The sequence below is a fragment of the Hemiscyllium ocellatum genome, chromosome 2, assembly GCF_020745735.1.
Source record: "Hemiscyllium ocellatum isolate sHemOce1 chromosome 2, sHemOce1.pat.X.cur, whole genome shotgun sequence".
Classification (NCBI taxonomy): Eukaryota; Metazoa; Chordata; class Chondrichthyes; order Orectolobiformes; family Hemiscylliidae; genus Hemiscyllium; species Hemiscyllium ocellatum.
Genome location: NC_083402.1, coordinates 67091758 through 67105391, shown reverse-complemented (window position 1 = coordinate 67105391; position 13634 = coordinate 67091758). Strand labels below are relative to the sequence as shown.

Below are 13634 nucleotides of genomic sequence, written 5' to 3'. Positions count from 1 at the left end.
TGCTAGAATTAAGGCAGACATTCAAATGAAGCTACGCAAACTTCACCCCACATTTACAATAACCAATTATCCAGTGCATTCTGATTGCACTCCAAAAAGACAGTAAGGATAGTTTTAAAACTAGAAGTCCATATCACTAAATCTTTCATAAACACGATTGAAAAACAAATTAGAATTATTTGTTCTTCTAGGAAGCAGAAAGCTTTAGATGTTACATTTATAAATCCCAGCTGTAATATATAGCACAAAATAATTTGTAATTAGTTCAGTTCTTCAAAATGGACTTATACAAATTACAAAAACAGATGCTTACTAGAGTGCATCACAACAAAAAAAACTCAGTTTACATATTTATTGCCTAAAACAAGAATATCCATGAGCCATTTTGTCTTTCACTCGTCTTCAAGGTAGGTGAGAAAATACCTCAAAAATTGTTAAATTAAAACATTAATTTTTTTTTAAAAATTTAAAAGATATAGTTCTTTTTAAAAAAATGTTAATCTAAGCACAAATTAATTGAAACAAAATTATGGAAATAAAGCATTAAAATATAACAAGCCAAACAGCAAAGAGAGAAAATTATAATCTACAAGTTATTCTAAATTGAAGCCCCTTTGCACAGGATCTTCAAGTTCAAAATTACCTTGCAATTATCACTTTGACTTTAAGTAGTAAAATCATGGGTAAGTTTCATTGAAGTTTCAGTACCAGTCTGCATTGAAGTTACACTTTATGCAACCATTTGTATCATTATAACTTACTAAAATTGTTTCATAAGTTAAAAAGACTCAACTTAATTTCCATTAATCACCTTGATTCAATTTTGAAGCTTTCTCAAGTGTGTTTAAAAAATACAACCACAACATGAATAGATATTACATTATTCTAAGTTAGAGAATGTATAGAGAATGTATTTGGTTCCTATACTTAGTACCAAGATCTCATTATTATCACATGTTAAACAATGATGTGGAAGTGCTGGTGTTGGACTGGGGTAGACAAAGTTAAAAATCACACAACACCAGGTTACAGTCCAACAGGTTTATTTGGAAGTACAAGCTTTTGGAGCGCTGCTCCTTCATCAGATTGCTACCAGGAAGTACTCCAAAAGCTTGTACTTCTAAATAAACCTGTTGGACTATAATCTGGCGTTGTGTGATTTTTAACTATGTTAAACAATGATCAAAATTCTCTCCAACTAGTGAACACCAGATATGTTAATTTAATGCAAACCTAAGACAAAAAGGCCATTTAAGCTGTGCTCATGGGTCTACGCACAGAGATTGGTGTGCTAATGCCATCCCCAGCATTAACTATCAGTATTGGAAGTCACTCAGAGGTCCACCCAGAAGAAAAAATGAATTAGAGGGAACGTAGCCTGAAACTGTATTCACAGACTCAAATGAAGGGACACTTCATTTAGCACAGAAATCAAAGGGATGTTTCTGTGGAAGTATTTCTTTACTTTTTGTATCATCCATGATAGATCTATTCTGATATCCAAGATAAGGTGCTGCCAGAGAATATAATTAGGGGAAAAAAGTGAGAAAAGAGTTTTCCTCTTCCTCTATTTCTGTATATTTAAATAGCACTGTTAACATAGTGAAAGCATTGCAAAGTGCTTCACCAGAAATTTATCAACAGCATGTGAAAATAACTCACATAAGGGAAAAAGAGATTTGGAAAGTTTTGGGACACAATTGCAGAGCTTAGGCCTCTAGGAACTCGAGGCATAGTCAGCAATTGAGAGAAAATTGGAGACGCACAAACAGCCAGAGTTGGAAAGCAAATAGGTTAGCGGTCAGGAGGGGTTAAAAATAAAAATGTGAATTTTACAAATGAAACATGTAATTGGAGTCATTGCAGGACAGCAAACAGTGAGTTGATTGGTGAATGGTATTGGTGCAAGTTGAGACATCGAAGAGTTCAAATTTAATGAAAGTGCAAGGTCGGGAACAGAGGTAAGCATTGGAACTGTGGAGTCTATAGGCAATAAAAGAATGAATAAAGATGATGTATGCAACAGGAGAAAGTGAGTACTGTAGATGCTGGAAATCAGAGTCGAGAGTGTGTTGCTGGAAAAGCACAACAAGTCAGGCAGCATTCGAGGAGCAGGAGAATCAATGTTTTGGGCAAGAATCCTTCATCAGGTGTCACAAATGCATGCAATAGGCCAGTTGAAGCACATCACAGAAGTGCACTATCATATTGATGGAGAGGTTAATGTCACAAGCTCACACAGAGGTTGTAGGATGACAAAAGATTGAAAACATTTAGTTTTAGGTTCATCCTATGACTGTGGCTAGAGACTTTTCAATAGGGACCAAGGGCATTGGCTTCAGTTCTTCCAATATTTTGTTGGAGGAAAATGTCTGATGATCTGGATCTGGATATCAGACAAGTAGCATGCCAAATCAAAGAAAATGGAAGGGTCAAAAGGAGAGGGGGCAAGGTAGATCTGGGAGTAATCACTCTGGAGAAGCAGACAGTAGGAAGTGCAATTAGTAGAAGTGCTTCCTAGTGTGCACAATATACTAACAAAGATCCAATCATGCGATCAGATCACTTGCCCCTCGTAATGTGGATTGGGAGTGCGGGGATCAATAGTTTTCTTTGTATTTCAACAAGACTGTACTTTAATTGTCATTATGAGCAACTGTGCTGTTGGTCACAAAATGGTACTAGCATATAAATAGAAGATAGACTTCTGAAATTTTCCAGTTTAACTGACTGTATGAAATGAATTGATTTTCCCAATATACAATTACTTTACACTTTTTCAGTTTTCCATTTTCTAACAATGCTAAACAGCACTATTGGAGATTTTTAATTATAAATACACTAAGATTAATTTCACCAACTAAAATGAAGCCTGTGTTGAAGCAATAATGAGCCAATAAATATATCAGTGAACAACAATTATTAGAAGCTGCTAAAATATTATAAAAATGTTACTGCACAATAATTTTGACATATCTAACAAATTTTGTCATATCACATATATTGTGATACATATCACATGTATTGCGCTGAAATCATATATAATTTGTTTGGACATTATCCAAAGTGAAGTCATTTAGAGGAAATTGGAGAAGGCTGTGGGATCAAGTCATTTCTTTTAACTTAGAGTAATAGGGTCATGGAGACGCACAGCATGGAAACAGACCCATCGGTCCAACAAGTCCATGCCTACCAGATATCCTAACTTAATCCAGTCCCATTTGCCAGCACTTGGCCCATATCCCTCTAAACCCTTCTTATTCATTTACCCATCCAGATGCCTTGTAAATGTTGTAATTGTAGCAGCCTCCACCATGTCCTCTGGCAGCTCATTTCAGACACGCACTGAAATCAGGACTTAAAACAGATTTACTTTATGTTTTGAATAGTTGATGCTTTAATAAGACATTATTTAACAGACAGAATTCTATTTTTATAATTCAGTTCTTTTGTTCTATTTCTGGACATTTTAGATAAATTGTCCTTAAGCTTCTGAAATTAAAACAAAATCACTAGCACACCAGCTTCACCCGCCCACACTGGGAAGAAAAAATTAACACTTTCACATTTTTTCCCGTGACATCATTATTTTAAAAAAGGGGGAGCTGAAATATTTTTCAGCACAGTTCAATCATTATCAGTGAAAACTCCATGAAAGATTGCATATTAAGCTCAAATTGAGTTTCAATCGTTTGTGCTACTTTAAAAATAAAATGTTGGTCACTAAATTTATCACATGCTCAAATTCAATCAATCAATCACATTGGACACTTCTACTAATTGCACTTGTTTGAATGCCATTAAGGAAATATAAAACTACACCACTTTATTCCTTTTATTCTTGGACAGTAGACAAAACTAAAGGAAGTTACTGTTTTAAATCAAGGAAACTGTGCAATGAGATGGCTGCAGTTTTAAAAATCATGTTAACTGCAGCACACTAGATTATATACAACACTGCTTTCCCTTGGACCAAAGAGAGCAAAAAACACATACCAAAGCCAATGGGTCTGAACTGAAGGAAAATTGCTTGACAACAATATTCTGATTTGCTCTTAATCAAATGACCATGGCTGGTGTGGAGTTAATGCAGCAGAGAGCTATCTAGCCTGCAAAGAGAAACACTGATTTGTGTATCTCCCTCTCATGTGGAGTGACAACTGGCTGTCTTCCACTCACTTTTCTCTACAAATGCCCTGTTGAAAGAGGGAAAAAAATCTTTAAAGAAAGTAAAAAGATGAACTCTTAACCAGTTAATGTAAAAGAATATACTGTACTGAACAATTTATGTCAGCAGCAAAAAACTACAAAGGAATTGAAAGGAAAAGAAAGAAAGCAACTTGTTGCATGCAGTGGTCCAGACTAATGCTATCAAACTGTGTTCTTTTGTCTTTATCCATCCATAATATCCATATTTTGTATGTTTTTGTGCCTGTTTGAGAAGAAGGGAAGTTAAGGGATAGAGTTTAAGTTTACAGTTATGTTAGCAAATCAAACTTCCTAATTGCCATTGGTTAAATATAATATATTCATAATAGACTGTCATTTTGTTGTTAAATACAGAAACCTCGCAAATGTTTTTTCGTAAACTAAGTTTATTTGACTGATTAAGTGGGGACTCTGGATAGTTTGACTAAACCTTTTCACATTTGCAACAACTCTGGGAATATTGAGTTGTGACATTAGCTCTAAAAAGGTGAGCTTGTTCTTTTGGGTGAAAGGACACTAATAAATATCTTACAAAAGGATTAGAAAAATTCCCCTTCACATACTATGAATGACTGCTGTACTCCATTATAAATAACTTCTATATACATTGAAGATCAAATTACTCATAGCTGATGAACAGATTAAATTATTTTTATGAATAAAGCCATTTTAAGCCTTATAATTAAACTGTTCTGTTCTATTTACCACTCTTGAATATGTATGGAAATTGTCCTTAAAAATGCTTCCCAAAATGTTATTGGATTCCACTGGTTCGAGAGAAATTTGATATTTACCAAAATGGAAGTGAATTTGAGCAAAATAACTTGCCAAAAAAAGAATTGGCATAATTAATACCCAGATTGCAGCCAAAGATGAAAATTTACCATCAAAATGTAGGACTTAAACTCAGTTTTGAAATAATCCCCCACCCAAAAATTCTATTGTAATGCAAATTGATTTTTATTTTCACAAGAGCTCAAAACAACCTCATACAAAATTTTATTACGTGCTTCACTCTAACTCTTCCACTGTGTGGGAAAGATGAAAACCTGACAAACAAATGTATCTTTTATTATAACAATATTGTCACAGGCTTAAAACCCTATTGTTTTTATAAGGTTATAAAGCCTAACAAAGGATTGTTACTTTCATTAAACAGTTTACCATCATAATTTAGTTGGATGCTGTTTCTGCACTAACTGCATGCACTGTATTTTTCCATAGAGAAGTTGAGCAGGATAAGTACAAAACTGAAAAATTAAATTCAGGAATTTGATTATAAATTTATATTTTGAGAAATTTAACAATCAATTTGAGAGATTTGGGTTTATATCTGACTACTAGTAAGCAGGTCATGACTTTTGATGTTTCTTTTCTCTGCAATAGGATTGTAGTAAAGGTCACATGTCCACTAAATAAGCAAGGTAACTGAAAAGGGATCTGAAATTACTCTTCGAATAATAGCCTTCACCTCACCCAGCCTATTTCCAAAACTAATTTGGATAAATTTCTGTAACAGAACCAATGTTCAATAATGATTAAAGTGGATTAAATTTAAAAATAACAAAACTACCATTACTTCAGATCTCTCGAGTTCAGGGTCGAGATTGTAAGCTCTCACATCAAGTGCTTTGTCTAGTCACATGCTTCTTTTTAATAAAACATTAAGCAGTCAAGGAATTCAGTGGATTTTAATTTTTTGTTAGTAAGTCACTCAATATTTTTAAGTCAGAATGTATTGGAACTTAGAGTTCAAGGAATTCTATACAATTGATTATGAATTGACTGTAAGTGAAAGGTTGAAGGTAATATTCTCACATAGACTCAACAGCTTCCCATTTTCACCATTAACATCGATCTGATCCAGGAATACAATGAAGAATTTCCTTGAAACTTTAAAGCATATAAATTGAAGTGAAGAAAACAAAAACAATAATATGACCAGGTGTGAAACAACTGCCAGAAATAGCTTAACATTCTGTAACTATAGCAACACCAAAGAGCATTCTAAACATCCAATAGAAACAAACAAATATCTACAGTATAATTACATGAATGACTACAGCATGAATATCATTGTAAATGGAATTGATTAAACTGTTTAAAACAAAAGCCTAATACTGCAATAATCCATTCTGTCCTATCTTTCCTAACATCCACTCAAAAAAGCTCAATAACCTTCATCTGCTTAAAGTATCATATCCACGGCTAACGTATGGGGATGGAATCCAGAGAGAAAGGAAAAGATTTACAAAACAAAATTAAAAATATTTCCTTTCCAGTACTGCACTAATCTACTAAAATGAAACCAATGGCCAATTTCAAATACTGAAAAGGTTGCTTGTATACAAATGCTAAACTGTATTAAACATGACCTCATCTTATTTATTTCTGCCCACTTTTAAAAACTCCACACTGTACTTTTTAAAATCCTTAGGAGTTTGAAATACTCAAGGATCAAAAGGTCAGTTTTTCATTGATCTTGCAACTTGCTCCATGTAACCTTGTGATCCCTTTACATCAAAACTGAACATGCTGTCATAGGTCAAAGCATTTCATAATTGCATCACGATCAAACTTGAAGCTGAGAAAGGCTCTGGATGAGAAATTAAAATTGGAGTGTCCGCTGCAGGAATCCGAGGGCTCAGAACCCGATATGCATGTCCCAGTATATTCCAGGAGCTGATTTGAATTGCACAGTTCACAGACTGCATCTAAGTGAGGGCGGGGGGAGAAATAAAGATATATTTGTATAACCAGAAATAAAAAATTTCTTTCAAAATGAATTCTCATTAGCATCAAATTCTGCATAACAGAAATTAAAAAGTTAGACAATTCTAACTTTGAAAAAGTTTTACAAAGTGGTCTTACCTGTTTCAAAATGGTCTTGTAATCGTCTTGGCTGAAGCTTTTTATCAGGTTTCTAAAAGATTTAAAACAAAAAAATTCTGAAGTTTACTGACAATTGGCTGTTGAGACATTATGGACATACTACTAAAATGTATGTCACAACAGAGGGAGAGAAGGACCGTTGTCACACAGCAAGAGGAGTGATAGAGGAGTCAACCTCGGAATTAATGTGAGTGTCCACAAGTAGGTGTTTACCTTCACCTCTATAAACTGTTGTTAAAAGTACCATACATTGATAACTAGGCTGGGTGTTTTAATTTCAGGCTACTTTTTAAAAACACGATTTTATGTTTGCAAGAAAACTGTGGGAAGTTTATGAATAATGAGTGGTTAACTTCTGCAAAAACATATAACCCAAGCACAGTTTATATTAAAATATGAATAAATATATCTAAAGCCTTTAAAATGAAACAGATAGGAACATCGGAATCCAATAAGACTTAAGGGATTATGCCTAATGGATAAATTTGATCTTGAGCATTGCAACTTGCCCTTATTCAAAGGAATCAGCAATACAGATCAAAAGATCCACTACAAACTTAAACAAAAGATTTTGACATTTTACCCTTCCTCTGCTAAATGCAATAATGCAAATGGGGGCAAACTTTCCAAGTCTGCAGAATTCTTTTGGCATCTCAACTAAAGAATAAATGTCAATGAGTGGAGACAGTGAGAAACAGACATTACCATGCTATGGCATCAAAATAAAGGCTAATCCTGTATTCATAGTTAAAAATCACAACAGGTTATAGGCCAACAGGTTTATTTGGAAGCAGTAGCTTTCAGGGCACTGCTCCTTCATCAGGTGGTTGTGGAGCATACGATTGTAGGACACAGAATTTATAACAGAAGTTTACAGTGTGATGTAACTGAAATTATATATTGAAAAAGACCTGAATTGTTTGTTAAATCCCTGGTCTTTTAGAATGGGCATGTTGGTTTCAGTTCTTTCATATGTAAACCCCAGAACTTTCTTAAAGTTACTTTTTCAAGTGAACTTTAACAATAGGTGCCATGTTGGCCTTGATAATGCATTGAAGGTGTGAGGTGCACTGTGTAAGGTTGTCTGTGCCCCAATGTTCAGACTGATTCTAATCTAAAAAGGGGACTTACAGAATCTTACATGGAGTCATGCAGTTTTTTAGCAAAACAAAATGTAATTCTGAAGTACAAATTCACCCCATAAACTTGTGGGTGTGCGCGCATGGGGGGTTATAAGTATCTGAGCAAGAGTGTATATGTTTTTGTGTGAGAGCGTAAAGGGGTACAAGTCTGTAAGAGGGTGTGTGTGGGAGTGTATGTGTGAGCGTATGAGAGAGGGTGCATGCGTGTATGCGCACGTACATGTGCATTCACCTGTTGTGTCACGTGAACCCAAGGTCCCAGTTGAGAACATCATGGAATCAAACTTGGCTATCAGCTTTTGCTTAGCCGCTTTGCGTTGTCACCAGTCCTGAAGTCGGTCTTGAAGGGTCATTGTTCGCAGCAAACTGCTCGGCCTTCAGAACACCATACAACCTTGTCACGCCAGATGCTGCAAGACTTGTCAGAGTGTTGACACTGATACCACCAATACACGTGGGGACACTTCCCACCATGTATGTGGCAGGTACTTGTGACTCGGCCAATGTTGTCCATCTCAGATGCTGCAGGCAAGGATGCCCTGAGGTATGGTACATTGGGGAGACCAAGCAGAGGCTACGGCAATGGATGAATGGACATCACACAACAATCAGTAGACAGGAATGCTCCCTCCCAGTGGGAGAACACTTCAGCGGTCTGGGGCATTCGACCTCAGACCTTCGGGTGACCATCCTCCAAGGCAGACTTCGGGTCAGGCAACAACGCAAAGTGGCGAGCAGAGGCTGATAGCTAAGTTCAGTACCGAGGGGACCTTGGGTTCACGTCATACTACAGGTGACTCCACTGCACCACACACACACACATTCCTGCAGACCCTCTCTCATATGCTCACACATACACTCCCACAGATCAATATCCCTTTACACTCTCCCTCTCACAGACACTCATACACCATCCACCCCACCCCTCCACGCCAAATGTGCATAAACCCGCATAAGGTTTTGGGGTGAATTTGTACTCGCAGAATTACATTTTATTTTGTACAAAAACTGCATGAATCCATGTAAGATTCTGTAAATTCCTTTTTTAGATTAGAATCAGTTTGAACATTGGGGCACAGACAGCCTCACATAGGGAAGCTCACACCTTCAATACATTATCTGGGCCAACATGGCACCTATTGTTAAAGTTCACTTGAGAATGTGACTTTAAAAACGTTCTGGGATTTACATATAAAAGAACTGAAACCAGCATGGTCATTCGAAAAGATGAGAGACTTAACAAACAATCCAGGTCTTTTTCAAAATATATTTTCAGTTACATCACACTATAAATGTTTGTTATAAATTCTGTGTCCTACAATCTTATACTCCACAACCACCTGATGAAGGAGCAGCACCCCAAAAACTAGTGCTTCCAAATAAACCCTTTGGAATATAACCTCCTCTTATGTGATTTTTAACTTTGTACACCCCAGTCCAACATCAGCACCTCTAAATCCTGTATTCATAGTCACACTTACAGTACAAAGAAATTTACACCCCCTGGCATGAAAAGGCAATTGTTTTTCTTTTGTCTAATCCAGCGAAAGCACAGAGCAGCTTTCATGCCTGTGGTACTACTTCACTCTAATAAACAAATTCCACATACCACAGATCAAATCTGCACCTTCCTGATGCCAAATAACACTAATATATTGTAAGCAGTAATTATGATATTTTGGATAAAATACCAGAAAACCTTAAATTCTGATGTTGGCCTACATTCAAAAAATGAAAACCATATCATCCCAAGAAAAATTTTAAAGCATTTTTGGAAATGCAAATAAAATACATACATAGCATCTAGACACAAAAATAACATCGAGTAGAGATACAGAACATCCACAATCTAATTGAATGATAGGACAACTCAAAAGGTTAAATAGCACGCTGCTATTCCGATGTTCTCTCTCCACATTCCTAAATTATAATTAAAAGTATCGAAACATTGAACCATTTTAATAAAGTGAGATGTAGACTAGAAATGTTTCAAAGATGAATGCTAACTTTCCCCATGTAGCTGACCTTGAAGACAGCTTTTTCATTAATAATAAGACACTATGCTAATGTTGGAATTATAAACCTATCTTGTTCCTTATTACAAATACCTTACAGTTACACTAGTGCAATTCAGAATTTTGACAGAAAATACAGCAAATACTCACCAATATCTGAAATTGCTTAACTTGCTGATTATTTACTCCATTAGGCTTCTTCTTCTGGTTTGGAGTATCTTGATACTGTTTTCTGCCATTACCCCTGACATTATGGGGCTAAAAATGTAACAAACGTTCATATGTACAGTGTAAATAAACCTGAGATCACTTGCTTCCTTCATTTAAAAATATTTTGTCTACCAGCAGAGCAAATTTCATACAAAAAGATATCTGCACTACTTACTTTGAGAAATATGAAATGAGTACACTGTAGTCATCAATTTTGAAAATACTTGACTGTTTGATGTTAATGACATTGTTAAAGTGTAACATACCAGGGTCTTGTGGCACAGTGCAGTGTCCTTGTCTCTGTGCCTGAATTCAAGTATCACCTGCCCCAGAGGTAGGTCATAACATGCTCATACAGGCTGATTAAAAATAAATTAAAATGAGCACACCATTTTAAGTAGAATTATGAGCCTCAAATAGATATGACAGTTTTGTCAGACAATATCCAGCTAAAAGTGTATGGGGAGATGACACCTACAACGCAAGTCCCTCATCTCAATTTTCCAACGTCTCACTGCACTCTGGGATGGTTTCTTTAGATTTCGTGGAGGACAATATGGTCAAAGTGTTCCTCCTCCCACCAAAAAAAAAGGACCTGTGATTAAACAGCAGTTCCACAGCCATCAGAATGCAAGACTCCTTTACTGCCAATGCTGTTCTGTTGTAGGAAAAATGACAGTCTATTTATGCACAGTACACATTCCACAAGCAGCAACTTATAATGACCAGATACTTGTTGATCAAAGGAAGACCTGGCCAAGTCAGAGATAACTCCTCTGCTCTTCAAAATAGCACCAAGGAATTTTTACATCTGAGGGCAGGTGAAGCATTTTAATATTTCATCCATAAAGCAATATGTCAGACAGTGCAGCACTCAGCCAGTACTATGGAGTTGCAGTCTAGATTGCTGCACTCAAGACCTAAAAGAGAGATCTAAGCCACAACTTACTGTTTCTGAGGCAGGAGTGTTATCAACCAAAAACAATAGGCAAAATAAAATTTTACAGTTCCCAGTAGATAGGTTTGGGAGGATAAGTAATTGGAATTTTAGGCAGCATAAGGCCAGATCTAGGTTATTAACCCAGGGAATTGTGGCTGTTGGCTTATTCAGTGAATGTTAATTCAACGAATTTCATCAAATGTAAACAAAACCACTTCAGAGGAAATTGCAATATACAAAAGCAAGGCAGTGCAAGAGAATTTTCAGGGTCACAGGAAATCACAGCTAGTTTTAATTACCCAAAGGAATCTGAGGAAATTCTCTAATTGGCCTTTTTTTTAAAGAAAAAGCAGTTTTTCATCTCTCCCAGATCACATGGTTTTGGGTGGCACGGGAGCAATTATTGTGACGCACAAGGTTTCACAGATTGTCAGTCACTAATTGTAAATTTATAGTCAACCAGTTACAAGGATTTGAGATAACTATTTCTTGAAGATGCAGAGAGAAAAAAAATGAAAACAAAGCTAAAAAAATTAAAACAATATGTAGTTTACTCCAAGACGGTCTCTGTAATGATGTCCTTGGTAGAGGAGTTAACGTCCTTCCAGGGATACAGCAGATAGTGCTGTGCCAATAATTTTACGGAAAGTGGCACTGCTCAAATAGAAACTTGAATCCATAATTTCCTATTGTTTAGATTTGGTATATTCTTCATTTCAGCTAACACTTACAAATTTGTATCACACTACTTATGTCTTGAAATTCTACTGCTTGAAATTATTGCATAAAAAGTTGTTTAGTTATCTTTAACAATCCAGTATTTTGAAATTATGTGCCTTTCCTATAACAGTATAAATCCTATTGAAAAGGAGTTTTTAAAAAAAATGTTAATGTACTTTACAAGGTGGCAAGCAGGAAGGTGACAGAACGTATGAAGATGCAAGACCAGGCTTGTCTTTTGAGTTAGGCTCAAATCTATGGCAGGGAGTTGAAGGAACTAAGAGGGGAATTTTGTGGATAAGGAGATCAAGCTTCAGCTGATCATATGAAGTAAAATTTCATGCATTAGTCAACGTAGTCAAACTGACAAAACAATTATTCTGTGCCTGCATTACATTAAAGCTACATGAATAAACGTGCACAAATAAAAACATGAACCCTAACCCAGTCAAAAACAGATGCCTAAAACAACCACCTCATATTCAGAGAAACGAAGCCACGAATAATTGCAGTACAGGAAAGATGTTCGTCATCACTCTATTGAGTCTCTAAAGCTACAGCAATTTAGGATAATTAACTGATTTTTAACGTTTAATTCTTAATGTATAGGCAATCCAAATATTTTTCTTCAATTAACATTACCTTGCACTTCATGGTCTCAGAAGTATCACACTGATTATTTTGACTGAAAGGCTTCTGCTGTGGCCTGTGTTTATTGGAGCATCCCCATGTTTCTCCTGTGAACCCCTCCAGTAACTGTGAATTCTGCCGTGTTCGTGATCTATGAAACATAAATACCCACACGTGTCAAGGAAGCTTGTGGTTTTTGGTGTAAGTGTTGAAACTTACAAATGTAAAATAATCAAATTTTTCAATTCTAATCTAGAACTCAGCACATAATTATGACTAACATTCCACTGCAGAGCTAATGAATGTTAAATTATCAGATGTGTTATTTTTCCAGATGAGACATCGAGCAGGAAACTCTAACTGTTTTCTTGGAATTCACTGTGAAATACCTCTGGCCATTTAAGTAGTATGGCACTTAGGTTCTTATTTTTCTCTATAGCTACAATGTGGTTCATGCCAAAATGTTCCTTTCAGTTCAAATTGATTATTGGATACTCTGTCAATGGTATGGCATAATTCAATCAAAGCCATCAGCAAATATAGTAACAAAATACAATGTAATATGGTATCACAATTCAATAGGGTAGCAGACTGGAAATAAAGCCCCACTATTCCCAGAATCATCACAGTGTGAAAATGATTAAATCAACAAATTGCTCCATTTTATCACAGTGTCTAATTCAGGCTCAAATAATACGCATATCAAGTTTTTGATCTTTAAAAAGAAAATAACTACTTTCTGTAAACAAACTGTTTTTAAATAAATGACAAAAAAAATGAATTGCTAACTTATAATTCCATAATCTAAACTCTACCATTTTCTAAAATTTTCATACACATGAGAACAGATAGATGAGACAAAAATATTAGGGGGCA

At 35.7% G+C, this 13634-nt stretch overlaps 1 protein-coding gene across 2 annotated transcripts in view; it reads right to left on the bottom strand.

The window, feature by feature from the left end:
• Nucleotides 1-2877: 2877 nt before the first annotated feature.
• Nucleotides 2878-13634, bottom strand: part of dcp2 (decapping mRNA 2) — a 37408-nt gene continuing 26651 nt past the window's right edge. For both annotated transcript variants that reach the window (XM_060837455.1, XM_060837462.1), the window contains exons 8-11: nt 12771-12909; nt 10409-10516; nt 7081-7132; nt 2878-6923 (exon numbers count right to left, since the gene is read on the bottom strand). In XM_060837455.1, coding sequence (XP_060693438.1) covers nt 6748-6923; nt 7081-7132; nt 10409-10516; nt 12771-12909 — 475 coding nt within the window. In that variant the 3' untranslated portion in view covers nt 2878-6747. The remainder of the gene's footprint in view (nt 6924-7080; nt 7133-10408; nt 10517-12770; nt 12910-13634) is intronic.